The sequence below is a fragment of the Citrus clementina genome, unplaced genomic scaffold (assembly GCF_000493195.1).
Source record: "Citrus clementina cultivar Clemenules unplaced genomic scaffold, Citrus_clementina_v1.0 scaffold_1, whole genome shotgun sequence".
Lineage (NCBI taxonomy): Eukaryota > Viridiplantae > Streptophyta > Magnoliopsida > Sapindales > Rutaceae > Citrus > Citrus x clementina.
The window spans coordinates 16,406,064-16,425,264 of NW_006263303.1; the positions used below are offsets into that span (position 1 = coordinate 16,406,064).

Here is a 19,201-nt window from a genome sequence, read left to right on the forward strand (position 1 = left end):
GGTCGTGAAAATCGTGTAATACATGAAGGTTGTGTAATCATGCAATACATAAAGGTCGTGTAATAAACAACTGAAGGTCCTATAATACATGATTGAAAGTCGTGTAATATTACAAAAAGTCGTGTCATATACAACTGAGGGTCGTGTATTACATGAACTCGTGTAGTGCACAACCTTGAATTCTCTGTTATATGACCTTACACAATCAAATTGTGTGTTACACAACCAAATCGTGTGTAATATGATCAAATTATAATCGGCACAATCCATTAATTTTTCACAATGTGCATGCAGCAAAACAGCTAGAAATTTATTTTTGAATATGTTATGAGAAACCCACAACTAATTAATCTATTTTTTCAATATAAAACCCTAAATTTTTTATTTTTCCCTAAATATTAACAAGAAAACTAATTACAAAGAATTATTCACCTCAAATAGTTAGATTATGGCAAACTAGGCTCAGTTGTGACAGCTTCCCCTTCTTAGGCTTGATTTGCTCGTGTTGATGTTCGACTTAGTATGTATGGAGTGTGAGTGTTTGTTTGAGGAGAGTAGTTATGTTTGAGTTGAAGTGTTTTAAAGTGAGGATAATTTAGTAATTTTATATCAAATTTTAAAGGGTATTGGTAAAAAATTTGGCAAATTCAGTTTTTAGGGTATGAGATAATTTTCAAAGTACCACGGTGCTGCAATTTCCTCAATTAAAGTATCGTTCAAAAACTGTCTAAAATCTGTTTATTTGCTGAAACGATGTCACTTCGGTTCTCGTGCTCATACGCCGCCAACGAAGACTGAGAAGAAGATGGGGAGTGAAGAGACGAAGAAAAACCCTAAAACCCATTTACAACTCAATCCCAACTGGGCTCAACTTCAACTAGTAAGTTGTACTCTCTTTCTTTATCAGTGTCAATACATTCTTTTTCTCTTTAACTTCATTAATTACTTGTTTTTATTTTTATTTTTAATTGTAATTCGTTTTGCAGAAGGTGAAAAGCAATGGCCTTAACAAGTCTTCAAAGCACACAAAAAACCCAGAATCGGAAACCCATAACTCGATATTGGGTAACTATAATCCTGCTTGCTTAGTCACTTTTGATGCTTTCACAGGTGAAAGAGAAACAAAATCCTTTTGCAGTTATAATATTAGCTTTCAAGTGCAAAAGTTCAGCTATTGAGTGGTCTTCTTGTGCCCCATATACTGCTTGATTATTATTTTGGAGTTCGAACTTTGAACACACTTTCTTGTTTTGGGAAAGTAGGATAAGTATTTTCTGTTATATTCTCGTATTCTCTGTTTCTACGCTGGTGAGCTTTGTTATGGATTTGGCATGATTCTTTAGCATTTTGGAGGGAATTTTTTCTGTTTCTATGGGCTGAAACTAATGTGCCTTTTCTCTGCAATATTTGGGACTGTTGAAAGAGAATTGCTTTCAATAGGTTGATCGAAGTACAATGCTTCAATTTGTTTGTTTTGTGTTAGCTCTTTAGCATACTAGCATTGTCTGATTTTGAGTGGGATGTTTCTTCCATACAGGAAAGCGAAAAGAGAGGCTTGAGGCAGAGTCTGATGGTTCTAAACCTAGTCCTTTGACACCAATAAATGATGATTTCAGGTACTTCTTTCAAGTCTATATTTTCATTCGCTATTTGGTGGCATTTGTGGTTGTCAGGGACTTGATATTTTTCATCACTTGTCTCCTACTGTAGGGAGCATAATAATCAAATTGTACATATGAAAAGGAAAGACCTAACACTATCAAGTTAGCATTTTTCATCATTTGGGTAGCAGGAAAAATTAGATTTTAGGTATTAAAAAAATGTTATATTTGAAGCTTTACTTGAGCTTTAATGTGATAATGTTGCAAATTGTAGTCTTTTCATTCTTTTGTTCATTATAAATTTTCAGCTACCAAATGGTGCTTCAGAATTCTGCAAATCAACCTGTTAGATTATGAAGTAAATAATTTGGATTTAGATTTTCTTTTTCCACAATATAGCAAACTTCCTGGTTTAAAAGTTCTAAAGGGGTTCCATAAACAAAGTCTTCCTCCTTTTAGGAACCCACAGTGATAAGTGATGAACAAATTATAAAGAATATTATTTGTTCATAATCTATCTTAGGTGTGATGGTGCTAGTTGAGTCAGAAAAATTTGAACATTTTGAATTGAAATAATTTTTTTTTTTTCAAAAAGGAAAAGAAAAGGAACTTCAGATACAAGGCCTCCATCTTGGTTTATGTGGTTTTGCTAGGATAAAACAGGATTTTACCTATCCTATAAACTAAAACAAAAAAAAAAAAACCTACCTTAATATATTATGTAGTTGTCTGCAGAGCTATAGAGATAAACCATGGAGTTAAGAGATCAGCAACAATTGTCAGATCTAATAAATTTCATATTACTTCGTGGTGTGTTTAGTATGGTCATTTTCTTGTGTTATTGGCACAACAGCAGAGCTTCATCTCGCAGCCTCGTAGTTCATAACACTTTGTTATGGTTGTCCATTTTCTATTTTTTTTACCTTTTATCTGAATGCAACAAAGCCTAACAAATTATTGATTTGACAGTTTGACAGATGTGGTAGCTATGGATTGTGAGATGGTTGGCATCAGTCAGGGAAATAAAAGTGCTCTTGGAAGAGTTTCACTGGTATTTACCTATTCCTGCACTAAAATTCTTAATTGTTTACCTATGCACTGTGAAATGGTTGTCCTTCTGATACTATAGAGATCTTTTGGCGTTGACTTTTGGCATTCAATGGTTGGATGATTTCATGTTAAGGAGAACTATGGCGTCTTCTTATAAAAGGATCTTTTAATGTAGCAACTTTTGGTATGTGGCAGCTAGCTGGTTTTCAGGTCTAGGTTGATTTTCAAGTGAGCAAATCTTTCTCTAGTTCCCTCTATGATGCAGTTTTTATGAGATTTATGTGTTCAAGAATCAAGTAGACATAAAGAGTTCTCTATATTTTGCAACGGAGATTTCATCCATGATTTATAAAACTTCAAATTTTTTGACTGCAAGTTTACATTTATATATATTTCTCTTTGGAGGTCATTGATCACTCAAGTATTAAATTATGACAGGTAAATATGTGGGGAAATCTGATATATGATGAGTTTGTGCGCCCACTGGAACGTGTTGTTGACTTCCGTACAAGAATAAGCGGTATTCGACCCAGAGACCTGAGGAAAGGTCAATATTATCTTTGCTTATGCTTTTTCTTGAACTTCTATACATTTGAGTGCACTGCATGCGCTGTGGGCCATTTTCAGGTTCCGAACTAGTAGTTCACAATCACAGAAGGCATATTTGTTTTGTGTTAGCCTCCACTTTTTGATGGCATATTTTATTGCTGAAATATTCTGAAAAATTGAAATTCTTGTTGTCATTAGACAGTATGAGTTAGTGTCTTAAATGCTAATTTTGAAGCTATCATATTTGAAAGTGCATTGACAGTCTTAGAAAATTTTTTGCATGCTTTAATGTGTCTGCAGCAAAAGATTTCCCAACAGTTCAGAAGAAAGTGGCAGAGTTGATTGAAGGAAGGATTCTTGTTGGCCATGCCTTGCACAATGATCTTAAGGTTTTGCTTATCAAGTTTTTCTTTTTGTTGGTTGTTTGGAGCATAAACACAAGGTTTTTAAGCAAGTTGTCTTCTTGACAGGCATTACTTCTAACACATTCAAAGAAGGACTTGCGAGATACCTCAGAGTATCAACCATTCTTAAAGTAGCGGTTACCCTTCTAGCTGAATTTGGGACTAAATTTTGCAGTTTCATTAATTTTATTATTCATACTTATGATGTGTCCAACTAACTATACTGGTGAAAAGCAGGAATGGCCGTAGTAAGGCGCTTCGGCATCTTGCAGCAGAAATTCTTGCTGTTGAGATCCAGAATGGGGAGCACTGTCCTGTGAGTTATTTTTTACTTTATTGGTGGATTGTTTCTGTGAGTTGTTTTACTTTATTGCTGGATTATTTCTGTGACGTTCATTTCAGATTCATAGCATAGTCTTTACTGACATACAATAACTAGAGACAGATAGTTATGGGGGTAAGGCTATTGGTCATGACTCGGAGTCTAGACATTGATAACTGACAGGCTTCCGTTGTAGTTGATGGTGTTATCTCAAATTTATAAAAGCTACATTTTCTGGAAAATACTATGTCTGGCATTTTAACCATTATGATAGGAGTTGCTGTGCCATTTTCTTGATGATTGAGATGCTACGGGAGCTCTCACGTCATCCCGACTGATGATAATATGTTAAAACTCAATAGTCACTGAAAATTTGAGAAAATGTTAAGGATAGGGTCTCCTGCTCTCCCTCTTATCTTGTTTCTAATTTTGATTTTGGAGTATTTTTTACTGCAACTTCAATTCACTTCCCCCAGAAACTCCTATATTATCTCTGTTTGTCTGTTAGTTTTATTTCATCTCTCAATTCTTTTGTAGTCTCCTTTTTTTTTGGGGGGGGGGGGGGGGGGGAAGGGGAGGGGTGGGGAAACAGAACATGGACTGTCTAAACTCTTATATATATATATATATATTTTTTTTTTTGATAAGCTCAACTCTTATATTTTATTACAGATAGATGATGCTCGCGCTGCAATGCTGCTGTATATGAAAAACAGAAAACAATGGGAGAAAAGTGTCAAGGATCAAACAAGGCTTGAACAGAAGCAGAAGAATCGAAAGCCAAAAAAGAAACCAAAATTGAAAGATGCTGCGATTGTCAAAGCTGCTGTAACCGCATCATAGCAACACTTTTGCTCGTATATCTGTTGAAGTTCTTTGGGAGCTACCATACAGGAAAAATCAGGCAAAATAACATACTACTCATTTGGAGAGTTGCTCTCGACGGTAAAATGAAGAAGCAGACAATCAACATATGGGTAATTGCTTTAGCCGGTGATCTCATGTTAAGATGATTCCTCCTTTCTCGTTGCAGAAAGGAACTGCATTACTGCATTTTGTCGGCCATCCGGCAAAAGTGCCTCCGGAAATTGGTATTGAATTGAACCATTCTTTGTATTTACCATTCTTTTGGAAGGCATTGATAAACCCAAAAACAGGATTTGTTCAATATTTTGAACATGCCCTTTTCTTGCTCTTGTATCCATGTATAATGGAGTTTGGCACTAACAAAACTTCAAAACTTGAGAGTGATTTTAACGTGCACTAGTGCTACGAGATTTCACTTATTATTGATGTCTCTCTGAATTTTTTTTTTTTTTTTTTTAGCCAAACTATTAGCACGATTCCAAAATCCTCTTGAAATCGCTTTTTCAATTATAATCCATCTAATGCCAAAAATACCTTTTTTTGCAAATAAACACTTTTTTTCATTTATAAATCTTGCAATTTCTAATAACTTTCTCATTTTTTAGTATTAATAATTGTATTCTTTTCTTCAAACTTTCATTATTATTTAATTTTAAAAAAAAATATCTTAAAAAAATAAGAAAAACCTTAAAAAATAATAAATATTTTATGGGTTTAATATGATTTTATCGTGCCTATAAACTTTGTGTGCAACAATTAGTTGAGAATCTTTAAAAAATTACTTGTAGTGAGATGAATTTTTTTTAAATTTATTTTCTCACTATGTTGTATCCTAATTTTGTTACTATATATATTACAAGAATATTATTTTGACTTAGATGATTACTTCTTAAATTTGGATTATTTTAATGATAATAAAAAAAATTATATTGTGCAAGTAAAATAAAATTGAAGAGAGAAAGAAAATATAAATGGGGTTAATCCTATTTATATTTGCTCTTAAATGTAATTGTAATATAACAAGAGTTTTATAAGATTAATGAAGGGGTACTAATAGTCCAGATCTTTTTTTTTTTTTTTATATGTTTGTTATACTTAATATCCTCATTAAATTTCTTGTCTTTTTGGACCCATTGATAGTTTGAGATATTTTTTTTTGAAATTCTTTCCACTTTTATTCCTTCTTTTCCTTTTAATTAACATTATTTTGTTTTTATTTTTTAAATATTAGGGAGATACTAACCGGACCATAGTACAGTTGAAAACATTAATTAAAAAAAATTATGTTACTCCATTAAAAAAATTAAGGTATTTATTTTGACATTTTAAATTTTAGTTTATTAATTTTTAGATGTCAAAATTTTGAATAAATATGAATTTGAAAAAATAAAAAGAGATTTTAACAGCATAGAAATTTATGGAAAATATCTGTTATCACAATTTTCAATAAATTTGAAAGAAGTTTCAAAATTGTTCAAATTCATCCAGACTTGAGGCTCCTATAGCGCAATCCACGTGCGGAGGAGATGCCACGTGTGGATCGGACCGTTCAAAATATAGTGAATATTAAGCGCGGCAAATCGCTTTTATGTAGCGGACGTTGCTCAATTTCCCAAAACCAAACGCATCCTTCTTCAATCACGAATTCTCTCTCGATCTTGATTCTTGAAGCCGTCGTGATTCAATTTGGTAAGCTTCTTCATATTCTCAAAAGAAAAATCTTTACAGAATCATTTTCCTTTTTTTAGTTATTACTCGGTTTGAAAAAATGATTAATCTTTGCGACCTTCTGAGTTTTTTCAGGGTTTTGCTTTTGCTTTTTGAAAAAATTACCAAAATCTTGGTCCTTCCGGTCTCTCTCTCTCTCTCTCTTCATATCAACTGTTTGATTCAGGTATGGTTTCGATTATTTACATTGCTAATCCTGTTGTTATCATCATTGTTTTTCATTTTCTTCTGATTAATTGATGTCTAGGGTTTCAATTGTACTCGTTATTTATTTATTTATTTTTTTTGCGGGATTTGTCTGTATGGATACGTTGAGTTGGTATAAATTTTGATTTGATTTGGTTCATGATTAGAAGTGAAATAAAAGTACAAGTGAAACACAATTAATTGCAAGGAAATAGGAATTGAAAGTGAAACAGCCCCCCCTTGAGAAATGTTTTACACGTTCTGATTTGTTTGCCATGTTCTTTTTGGTTGAGGAAGTAGAAGAGAGAAGAAGATAGGGAAGATTAGGAAGTAGAAGAGAGAAGAAGATAGGGAAGATTAGGAAGTAAAGAATAAAAATTACAAATGGGAGATTCCGAGGGAGGCAATTTGTGTTTTATTCTACTTATATTTGCAAATTCAACTTACAGTTGCTAAATCTCATGCAATTTAGTGAAAAGTGAGAAATCATTTGTGTTTTCCTTTCCTTTCCTACCTGTCAACCAAATGGATCAAAGGAAGGAGTTGGTCTCTTTCCTGTCTCCTTCCCCCTTTTCCTTTGCTTTTTCCATGGTGTTATATTTGAAAGTTTTAATTTTAGTTGAGCTTATCAAAACGAGTAAGAATGCTTGTTACTTGAGGAGACATTTTTTATTGAAGAATCCAGTCTAACTTTTATTTGCATGCTAATATCATATTTATTATTGGTCAAAGCCTGGAGTGGGTCTTTTTATTTTGTCATCCTGGTGCAATGCCCTCAAATGTGGCTTATTTTAGTACTTATTGTCATGATGAACTAATGAAGTTGAAATTTTTATGTGAGACAGGCTTGAGTTGACAAATGGGGAAAGAGGAAGTCAAGGGCAAAGCCAGCCGCTAAGAAGCGAACAGATAAACTTGACACTGTTTTCAGTTGTCGATTCTGCAACCATGAATAAGTGTTGAATGTCGTATGTAAATTCCTTTGGTCTCCTCTCCTTTATCTTTGTATATGTGCTTGGATGAAACATAAAAATTCAGTTGAGATGGCATCGTCTAATGAACCTAAACAAATGGTGCTGTTACGTAACAACTTCACAGTTGTTGTAATGCATGCACATCATTTCCTTACTCAAACTGAGTGACAATTACAAAACTAACGTTAATGGTCGCTTACCCTTGTACTGTTGTTTACATTCACAATACGAAAGTGCTGATATATTTAAGTTTCGATTTCTTTGTACTGCCATGGATGTCTAGAATTATTTGATTAAAAATTTTGAAATTGTTATTGTGGCATGCTTTCCTTGATATCATGTGCCTCTTCCCAAAATGAACTAAATGAAGAACTGGTACAAGTTTTTTCATGATTTAGTTTGATCTTTAAACTAGTGAGGATGGTAAATTAGTTTACCTCCCATCCTTTGTTCCTCGCTTTAAGTGGTTTAAGTCTGGAACTAACAGGAGTGAAATATTTGGTTGTAGTGACATGAAGAACTTGATTGGTGAGCAATATGTGGGATTTGCGGGGAGAGTTTTAGTACAACCATCACAGCTATGTGTTAGTTTGTTGTTTTGAATTGGTATTTTATGAACTATCGATTGTAGGGCTTCAGCATTTCAATTTTCAGACTTTAAAGGTTTTTTCAGATTGCAATAATAGGAATTGCATTCTATATGAACATGTTTATCTATCTCTACATGACATTCTCAAGTTGTACATTTTCTTGGTGAAGTCTTTTATCATAATCAGAGTTGAACTACTGTTTTTCGTGTTGTGTTTTGCAGCTTTAACTGAAGCAATCAACTTGTAGTTATAAATGGATAGCCCCGAGTCCCCCATTAAATAGCTTTTTTCTAAATATATGAGCCCCCCCCCCCCCCCCAAGTGTAATCTTCTGACTTCTGCATTTCAATTTGTCCACAAAAATTTTATTATTGAGCTAATAAATTCCAATTTCTTTCCTTTTTTTAATTTAAATGCATTGTTATCATGTTGTTGATATATAATCAATAAGTTTTCCTTTGAACTGTCTCTAATAGATGACATGTAGTAACGAAACTGCAAAATGAAATGAATTTATTCACCATAGAGGGATTGTTTGTTTGGCTTATAATAATACTACTGAGTAAATTTTTGGCTCCTGCTAAATATAGGTAAGAGCTAACAGAATTAGAATCTGTTTGGTAGATGGCTGATATAAATTGAATAGTAGGTGCAAAATAAAAATAAAAAATTAAATTTTTGTAGTATTTTTGATGAGGTAAACCATTTCTAGCCCTCTGTGGATTCTTGCTAGTTGCTATCAAATTCGTGTGGGTCCAAAAGTTTTAGAGCTCCACAAAGAAACAATAATCAATATGCTACAATGAATATTGAATTTGGTCAACCAGTTAGATGCAAGATTTACTATTTTTGAGGCTTGATAAACTTTTTAGTAATCAGGAGAGCCCGATGTTTTCATTTGTAGTGCCTCGACGTGACATGAGCACCTTCATCTAGAAATTATTTTATAAAAATATATTTCTACAAGGGTATTTGTGTAATACGACATAATACAAATTGAGATTGCCCTTCGTCGGTGTAAACTCATGCCGTCGCCAATCCAATGCTCAAGGAATTAGTGTTTTTTTATTATTTTTTCTTAATATTTTGGTACAAGTGGCATTTTATTTGTTTTTATAAATAAGAAAATCTTAAACATGATTATTTGATATTTATATCGGTGTAAATCAAAATAAGAAAAGGGATTAGGTTTTATAGTTTAGGAAATAAGTATATTTAATATAGATATTTTAAAGATATAATATTTACTTCTCATTCACACAAAAATTTCATTTTTTCTATTCGGATGTAATGTTTGATAATCAGACTGAGTTAAAAAACAAGCAAATTTTGAAAAAAATCTAAAATTAATAAAAGTATACACTTCAAACGTTTAACAAACAAGCTCCAAACAAGCTCTTAGGCTGGACAACTTATAATTTTATTTTTTTACTTAAATTTAGACATCGAAATCTGGCCGTTCATTTACTTCAAATCTGAAGGTTAAGATAGCTGTTTATTTGGCATTAAAACCCTATTAAATATGTAACAAAAAAAATGAGGTAGAATATTAAAACTTAAAAAGATAAAGAGAGAGAGAGAGAGTCATGATGGGTTGATAAGCTCCCATTTATCACTTGTCCGTGCCCTTGAACCATTTGTTCAGCATTAAGCTAATCGATTGAATAATTGGTCCTTAAGATGTTAAATTGTCCTAATGATACTAAAAGCATGGTAAAGATAAATAAAACACAAGGTTTCACAGAATTCCTACAGAAAATAAGAATTTTATTCAAAAGGTTGATCAAACATGTCATACAAACACTTAGTTTATATAGTGCAAACCTTCTTGTCTATGTAATCTTAAATGTAGAAAAAAGATCCTACTTAAATAAGAAAATAAAGACTCAATTTTTATAGTAAATATGACTTTAATAAAAAGGACTCCTTAAAATAATTAAACTTCATAATTTTGTCCTACATCTGTCTCCTCCACTTGAAGAAAAATCACCTTCAAGTTTTCTTTGACGAGATCATGGATTATCAGTAAGAACAAACTTGATAATAGTACGTCCACCTTCAATTTCTTTGTATGAATCAACCTTTGCTGGAATTCTATAGATAGCTGTAAGAACCTATCTCTCAACACAATTACAGGAAATGACATCCCTAGTTGAGCACAATAGGGGTGGACTTCATTGGACCGATATCGACTGGGAAGAGCTAAATAAAATATATTATGGTGGTTGTCGATTTGTTTTACCAAATGGATTGAAGTTGAGTGATCAAAAAATTAACTAAGAAATAAACAACAATTTATCATTAGTAATGAAATCCATTTTAACAATGACAATTTCATGAAGTCTTAGGATCAACTTAGGCATAGAAATTTGATTCAATTCACCTTCTCGTCCAAAGGTAAATGGATAAGTGGAAATATCAAGAAAGACTATAAATTAGGTATTGAAGAAACGCATATGTGAGCAAAAGGGAGCTTAGGTGGATGAGCTCCTAGAAGTGTTGTAGGCCTATAAAACAATTTTAAAAACATCAACAAGGATGACTTTATTTTCGTTAGTCTTCGAACAGGACAAAGTATGATGAGAAAGTTAATGACAAATTACTTGATGCGAAAGTTGATAATGATAAGCCGACTTTGGATGATGGCATATGTTCGATTGTTTATCATTCTCCCATTTTTTGGACTGTTTGCAAGTCTTTGTATCCTGCCTTGTAATCTTCTGTCAACTTCCTTCTTTTGGTATGTATCATCTCTAGCCACTCTATCTTTTGGTATGTATCATCTCTAGCCACTCTATCTTGCTCATTTAAGGAATGTCTAAGGTTACTTTCATCCAATTCTTTCCTAGAGCTCGTTCTAAAGGAGCCAAAATAAATTAAATTACCACCACATAAGTTCTTATTTTCCTCATATTGAGCTTAGAATTAATTTCACATTATAATGAAGTTAAGCTAACTAATTGACTTGTTATTGAAGTCAAAGAACACGAAGTTCTCCTTGGTATCTGATATGGCAATGTGGGTTCAGTTAAGGATTTGGAGGAGGATAGATATGCACCGTGTCATCATCGTCCGAATCTCGTTGTCATCTCTTTCACCAAAAGAAAACTTTCTCATCAACTGTAGAACTTTCATAATTCATCTCAAAGTTATAATACTCACGGTTTGCATTTATGCTTGCGATAGGGGTTTCAAGACTTTTAGTCAGAAGTCATTATAGACAACGTCAATTTATTGGTACAAATTCTCTTAGTTGAACAATGATGAATTTTTCCTTTAGGCTGATCATAATGGGCCTTTGATTTTCAAGCCTAGTGGTGCTCCTTTAAGTTTTATCCTAAGAGTAAATACCCACTTAGATTTGACAAAGATGAGTTTGCTTTGATAATGCCCTACAAAGATAAGAAAATGATCAAAGGACCAGCTTTCTTCGTGAAAATTACCAATGGTCGAGGCAGTCACCAGATTTTTAAAGAGTAAAGTTTAGAGTAGGTAAACTTAGACAGAGAAAGTCATCATTTCCCTTTTGAATATTTTTACTTCCTTTGAACAAGAATGAAGAGCTTATATATAGATGACCTTATTTTACTTGAGTCCTATTTTGTTTGATGACAAATGTCATTGTTTTTGTGCCACTTAGCAACACTTGTCTTCTTATGCCTATGTTGAGTGATACTTTGATATGCAATCTTGTCAAATGCGGAAGTGTCTCTATCCTTTTCTTTTGATGCATTTCTTCTATCCATGCATCCTTGTAAGCAGTGTTCATGTCATTGCTATCCACTGCATAAGCTGAATCTTTTAAATTTGCTACTTAAGCAAAATTCTCATTTCTAAGCAGTGCTTGTGTCACTTCTATCTACTGCATAAGCTGAAACTTTTAAATTTGCTACTTAAGCAAAATTCTCATTTCTAAGTAGTGTTTGGGTCACTTCTATCTACTAAAACAGCCACCACAAGCAGCTCGCCAGTGATTGTCTATTTCCATGGTGGAGGCTTCATTCTTTTGGCTACAAACTCAAAACGCTTCGATGATCACTATCGAAGGCTCGCCAAGGAGATCCCCGCAGTCGTCATCTCTGTCAATTACCGTCTTGCTCCTGAGAATCAATACCCGAGTCAATATGACGATGGGATTGATATGTTAAAATTCATCGACAGTAAAATCTCAACAGTCGAGCATTTCCCAGCTTGTACTAACCTCAAACGTTGTTTTGTCACTGGCGATAGTGCCGGCGAGAACTTGGCGCATAACGTGGCAGTGCGAGCTAATGAGTGTAAATTTTCCATGCTGATGCTCCTTCGAGTGGTACTGATTCAGCCATTTTTCGGAGGAGAGGAGAGGACTCAGTCGGAGGAAGATCTTAATGATATAACTCCATTGGTTTCATTGAAGCGTACTGACTGGATGTGGAAAGCTTTTTGGCCGGAAGGGTCTGATCGCGACCAATCAAAGTTTGTTTTGTTGTACTGAGTTGTTTGGTTTCTGAGAAAATGATAAAGAAAGCTCAAGAAAATTTACTGAAGAAAAACTCTTATTCAACATATTTGAGAATGAGATTACATTGCTTTCTATACAAGTATCTAGAATCATCTGCACACACAATGCACGAGTGAAGAATAAGAAACAAACTACAACAAACTAACAAATTCTAAAAGCAAAGCTTAATAACCCTTTAACAGCTTTTGCTGACTCAGCATCCAGCTCAGCATAACAAACTTAACTATCAATTACCTTAACATCCCCCCTCAAGCTTAAGGTCGTGGGACGACATTAAGCTTGCTGCAGAGATAAGCAAATTGGTCAAAAGAAAGAGGCTTGGTAAGAATGTATGCAATCTGCTCAGAGCTAGAAACATGACTCACAGTGAGTTGTTTTTGAGCAACATGCTCCCGAATAAAGTGAAGATCTAATTCAATGTGCTTGGTACGAGAATGATACTTAGGATCACTAGCTAAAGCTTCAGTAATTTGATTATCACAATACAAAATTGGAGCTTGGATAAAGGATACTTTGATCTCCTGCAACAGATAAGTGATCCAAAGAACTTCTGATGTAGTTAAGGCCAGAGCTCCATATTCAGACTCTGCGGAGGACTTTGAAACAATATGCTGCTTTTTGGAAGACCAAGAGACAAGATTATTGCCCAAATAGACACAATATCCTCCAATGGATTTCCGATCATTAGGGTTAGAACCCCAATCAGCATCAGAAAAAGCAATGAGAGATTGTGACCCTGTGTTGAAGAATTGGATAACAAATGTGCTGTACATTACAGATACCTGAGAGCCCTTTTACATGCCTGCCAATGATGAACTGTTAGAGCTGCTAAAAACTGACTCAACTTATTGACAATGAAAGCAATATCATGTCTGGTGATAAGTACATATTGTAGAGATCTTATAATACTTCTGTATAATGAAGGTTTGTCAAAGACAACCCTTTTATCCTTATGAAGTTTATCATAAATATTCATAGGTGTGTTGTAACCCTTGCTATCAAGCATATTATCTTTTCTAAGAATATCACCTATGTATTTAGTCTGAGACAAATGCAGCCCTTCCAAAGTAGGAGTAACTTCAATACCAAGGAAGTAATTGAATTCCCCTAAATCTTTCAGTGCAAATTCAGAATTTAAATTCTGAATAACAGACTCAATGTGCTTAGAATGAGATCCAGTGATTAAAATATCATCAACATATATAAGGACAAGCAAAATATCCTCACCAATATATTGAATGAAGAGTGATGTATCAGATTTGGATGCCTAAAATCCCCAGTGATCAAAGAGTTCTTCAATCTATCATACCATGCTCTTGGAGCTTGCTTTAGACCATACAAGACTTTGTTGAGTTTACAGACGTATGATGGATGTATAGAATCTAAGAAACCCTCTGGCTGATGCGTGAATACATTCTCTTGAAGCAAGCCATTAAGAAAAACATTATTTACATCAAGCTGTCTGATTGGCCAATGCTTCATCACTGCCGAACTTAAAACTATTATGATTATACATGGCTTCACAACTGGACAAAAGGTCTCAAAGAAGTCAATCCATTATGTTTGATGATACCCATGTGCTACTAAACGTGCTTTATATTTGGAGATGCTACCATCAGGATGATATTTCACTCTGTAAACCCATTTATTCTCGACAATTTTTGAAGCTGTTTCAAGTGGGACTAATGTCCAAGTGTGATTTCTCTGTAAAGCTTCAAATTCCTCCTTCATAGCCAGGAACCACTTAGGATCTTGTAGAGCAACTTTAACACTAGCTAGTTCTAAATGCTTTGTAACAGCAAGATAGGTTTTGAGTTTAAAAATACCAGCTTTTGCTCTTGTGATCATAGGATGGATTGGCTGAGGATTTGAGGTAGAATAGGAAGGAAGAGTAGAGGATGATGTAGAAGAAGGAAGCTGTGCTAATCCAAACTTGATGTTGAAGACAAAACTGGTACAAGAGGATTAGCTGAAGGCCCTTCATTGCTACTGTCAATGGAAGAGAATTTGTGAAAGAAGACAACTTGGTCTGGTGTTGAGTTATTGACATCAGAAACTTTAGAACAGCACTGTGTAGGAAATAATTCTGGGTAAGGAAATTCAGACTCATGAAAAGCAACATGTCTAGCAACAAATACCTTGCCAGACTTATCTATACACTTATACCCTTTATGAAGAGGGCTATAACCAATAAGAACACATTTTTTAGTATGGAAATCGAGCTTATACTGATTATAAGGCCTGAGTAGGGGAAAACAGGCACAACAAAAAACTCTCGAAAATGTATAGTCTGGTAAATGATGATGCAATTTCTGAAATGGAGACAAGTTATTTAGAATTGGAGTAGGCATTCTATTAATTAGAAAAGATGCTGTGTGGAATGCTTCCCACTAAAAAGAAAGAGGTAATTTGGACTGAGCTAGAAGTGTCAAGCCTGACTCCACAATGTGTCGGTGTTTCCTTTTAACTACACCATTTTGGTGATGTGTGCATGGACAACTGTATCTAAGTAAGATACCTTCTTTTTTAAGATAAGATTTGAAAGCTAAAACCCCCCACGTCTGATTGTATAGCTTTGATAGGAAAAGAAAATTGTTTTTCAACAAGAAGTTTAAAATGTTTGAAGGTTTCAAGGGCTTCAAATTTGAGAGTAAGGGAAAACATCCAACAGTATCTAGTAAAGTCATCTACAAATGAGATGTAATATTTATATTCATCCATAGAGTGTTTAGAAGCCGGTCCCCATAGATCAGTGTGTAAGAGTTCAAGTTGAGCTTTTGACTTAATTTCAGTTGATGCATTTTCCCACATTGACAAGCATCACAAAAATTAACAGATTACTTAGGAATAGAATTCAAAGTAAGATTCCTGAGAATTATTTGTAAAGCATGTTTGTTTGGATGACCAAACCTATTATGCAACAACTTAATTGACTCACTTCTAGAAGTAAGAAAACTTGCTAAGACAGAACTTTGATAAGTTTGATCAACAAACATTTGATTATTTGACTCTTGAGAAGAGTTTACATCTTTATTTTTTAAAAGAACTGACAACATAGAGCTTGGTTTTGAGATATAGACAGCAAACTGAAGAGAGGAGTCAGAATGAAGAGAGGAGTGATCTAATGGCAGTAGCTTATAAAGGCCTCCTTCAACAATCCCTTGTGCCAGCAGAGTTCTCTTCATCTTGTCCTTTACAAAGCACATATTGGAAGAAAATTCATTGTTGTCTAAAAGAAGTTGAGATATGCTAATAAGGTTCTTTGTAATGCTGGGTACACACAAGACATTATTTAGATTTAGATGAGTTCATAAGGATGTGTAAAAACAAATAGAACGTGTGTGTGTAATTGTGAGTCCTTGACCATTTCCAACCAGCAATAACTGTGATACCAAATAAGGCTTACCTTCAGTTAGAGTTTGCACATTATTTGTAAGATGATGGGTAGCCCCACTGTCCAGGTACCAGCCTTGATCAGCAACTCCCTCAGAAGCCATCACATATGCAACCTTAGATGCTTGATTCTGCATAAGAAAGTTGGGAACAAAATTCCTGTTAAACTTGTCCCTGCAATCAGTAGCAGAATGATTTCGTTTGAAACAAATTTGGCAGATTATATTTCTTTTACCACCTCCTCTGCCACCATTACCAGAAAAACTACCATTGCCTTGAAATCCATTTCCAGATAAACCATTGTTACCACTAAATCTATCACCAAAGCCATTTCCATTGAATCCACTGCCATAAAAGCCATTATTACCATTAAATCTGCCACCAGAACCATTGCCAGTAGATCAATTTCCATTATTATTAAATCCACCAGAAAAATCATCTCTACCTTTATTACCATTCCAACCTCTTCCTGAATTTTGCCATATAAAACCACCTCTACCAAAACTATATCCTCCCTTATTGTTATAGTTATCATTCCAATTTCCATTTCCATTTTTACTCACAGAATTTTCATTCCAATTTCCTTGAGCATTGTTATTCCATCCAGCAATATTTCCTAACTTCTTTTAATTGTTACCAGATTGAGCAATGTTTGCCATATAGTTTGACTTAGCATCTTTATTAGCATTAGATTGAGCATTTTCCAGCCTAGCTTCATAAGTCAACAACATAGAATATGCTTCATTGATGCTCATCTTAAGAACATTTGCCTCAATATACACTACCACAGGGTAATAAGGTTGATCTAATCCAAAAATTAAGTGTGTAATGAAATCAAGAGAACAAACTGGACTACCAGCTACTGCCAATTCATCAATAACAAATCTTAACTTGCTAAAGTACTCTGTGATTGACATAGATCCTTTCTTAAGATTGTTTAATAACATCTTTAAGTGAAATTTCTTAGCTGCAGTTTCAGATCCAAATTGTTGTTCTAAGCTAATCCAGAGTTCATGAGAAGTTTTAGAGTTTACCACAAGGCTTAGAATCTCAACACGAATGGATGTTAAAAGCCAGCTCAACGACATCTGATCTTACTTCTTCCAAACAGCATAAGCAGGATTCTCTAACGTCACAACACCAATACCTCCTGATTCATCTGAAGGAAATTGATCAGGACAGATTCGTGATCCATCCAGCAAGCTTTCAAGATCATTTGCTCTAACAGAGGAGAGGATCTGTGATTTCTAGATCGTATAGTTTGACCTATCAAGTTTGATCGGTGTTGTAAATGTAAAAGTTGAAATTGAAGAAGAAACATTGATATTGGAACTCGAGGAAGCCATAAGCATTAAGATTCGATGGCTCTGATACCAAAACAAAGTTTGTTTTGTTGTACTGAGTTGTTTGGTTTCTGATAAAAGGATAAAGAAAGCTCAAGAAAATTTACTAAAGAAAAACTCTTATTCAATATATTTGAGAATGAGATTACACTGCTTTATAACCCTTTAAAGCTACAACACGAGTGAAGAATAAGAAACAAACTACAACAAACTAACAGATTCTATAAGCAAAGCTTAATAACCCTTTAACAACTTTTGTTGACTCAGCATCCAGCTCAGCATAACGAACTTAACTATCAATTACCTTAACACGACCATCCAGCGGCGAATACTTTTGGGAAGAATGCCTTTGATATTTCTAGAGTGGACATTCCAGCGACGATTGTAATTGTTGGTGGGTTTGATCCTTTAAAACATTAGTAGAAGAGGCACTATGAGGGATTGAAGAGACATGGCAAAGAAGCTTATTTGATTGAGTATCCGAATGCAGTTCACAGTTTCTACGTTTTCCCTGAGCTACACAAGGGATCTTTCATTGATGACGTCGGGAATTTTATATGAGATCAATCTGCTAAATCATGAATGAAGGAAAATTAATCACTCTTACACTCTTTGTTTAATTAAGTAATTAGCATTCAAATTGTAATCACATGTGTGTACACTTTTCTTTTCTAATTGTTGTAAAATTTTCATGCTTTTAGCTATAAATGAGTGAGTTATCTCTTTCTCAAGTTGTTTGAGGTACAGAGCCATGAAATTAAACAATAAATAGTCAATGAGATATCGAATTCAAAATTTTTGTAGTTTTGCCTTTTGGGGAAGAAATAAGAAAAAAAAAAGTGGAGCCTATTTCCACAAATATCGGTCTTGAATTGTGTGAACCATTTTGATTTTCTAAAATGATACTTGCCTATGTCGTTTTTGTGGCCTATGTTTTGTGAAATTGGAAAAGATCAGTACGGGTGCGATTTTTGTGGTCCTCTTGTGCCTTTTATGGGTAAATATCATTGACGGTTTAATTCAAGAGTCCAACTGTTGTGCAGTGGCCATTAGTTGTAAAGTGCAGCTGTCACAAGTGTTTTGTTTTTTGTAATAAACATTTGATTATGGGTGGGGTTATTTGCACTCTAAAATTTAATAAACAATTTGTTGGAGAAAAATCAGTTTTTCTAATTTTTTATAAAACTTTTTAAGATCGCTCTCATACAATATATAAAAATTTATAATCTAGAATTCGTACTTTGAAAATCTGATTTAGTTTTTTCTGCTGAAGTGATTTAAGCTCCCAGATCACGATCCGTCACCACCACTCCTGTTAGATCACGATCCGCCACCAAATAATCTTTCAAATTATAACATAAGTTTGATCTACACTTGACGTATGGGCGCCTTTATCACCACTAAAGCAACTAGTACGGGAAAATTTTTCTCTCAACAATAGAGAGAAAAATATTTTTCTCTGATCTATACAAAGTGGCTGCTCCATTTTTCTTTAAAGAAATTAAGTCTTTTTATCTCTCCCTTTAATGAAAACCCTAGACTCCAAATAATAAAAATCAAAAATCACGTTACTTGCTTTTTCTATAAGGGACCCACCTTGTAAAATAATATAAGGCCCCTTACACACAAGCAAATTAAATGGAGCCTCCCACTAAATGATATATTTAGGCTTTTGACCCAAATAGCTAGTTAT

General features: G+C 34.0%; 2 protein-coding genes and 1 long non-coding RNA gene across 3 annotated transcripts; all 3 read left to right on the forward strand.

Moving 5' to 3' along the window:
* The first annotated feature begins 649 nt into the window (after positions 1 to 649).
* On the forward strand, positions 650 to 5,213 carry LOC18054007 (RNA exonuclease 4). Its single transcript, XM_024178645.1, has 9 exons — positions 650 to 880; positions 987 to 1,065; positions 1,538 to 1,616; positions 2,571 to 2,652; positions 3,090 to 3,198; positions 3,501 to 3,589; positions 3,671 to 3,735; positions 3,842 to 3,920; positions 4,599 to 5,213. Exons 1-9 carry the CDS (start codon positions 806 to 808, stop codon positions 4,767 to 4,769), a joined length of 828 nt encoding a protein of 275 aa, XP_024034413.1. The 5' UTR covers positions 650 to 805; the 3' UTR covers positions 4,770 to 5,213.
* Positions 5,214 to 6,356: 1,143 nt separating this feature from the next.
* On the forward strand, positions 6,357 to 8,576 carry LOC112095843. The gene is made up of 4 exons (XR_002903993.1): positions 6,357 to 6,482; positions 6,597 to 6,687; positions 7,553 to 7,675; positions 8,190 to 8,576. It is a non-coding gene; the product is annotated as an uncharacterized LOC112095843 (long non-coding RNA).
* A 3,439-nt stretch (positions 8,577 to 12,015) lies between these two features.
* LOC112095672 (probable carboxylesterase 18) lies at positions 12,016 to 18,069 on the forward strand. Its single transcript, XM_024177778.1, is given in 3 exon segments — positions 12,016 to 12,025; positions 12,222 to 12,714; positions 17,820 to 18,069. Coding segments are annotated over 3 exon segments (753 nt in total).
* Positions 18,070 to 19,201: the final 1,132 nt, after the last annotated feature.

Bases quoted from the DNA above. Each gene is read 5' to 3' on its own strand.
- LOC18054007 (XM_024178645.1), top strand. From the start codon at position 806: ATGGGGAGTGAAGAGACGAAGAAAAACCCTAAAACCCATTTACAACTC. The intron at 3,199-3,500 runs GTCAATATTATC...ATGTGTCTGCAG, and splicing joins ACCCAGAGACCTGAGGAAAG to CAAAAGATTTCCCAACAGTT. The intron at 3,590-3,670 runs GTTTTGCTTATC...TCTTCTTGACAG, and splicing joins CCTTGCACAATGATCTTAAG to GCATTACTTCTAACACATTC.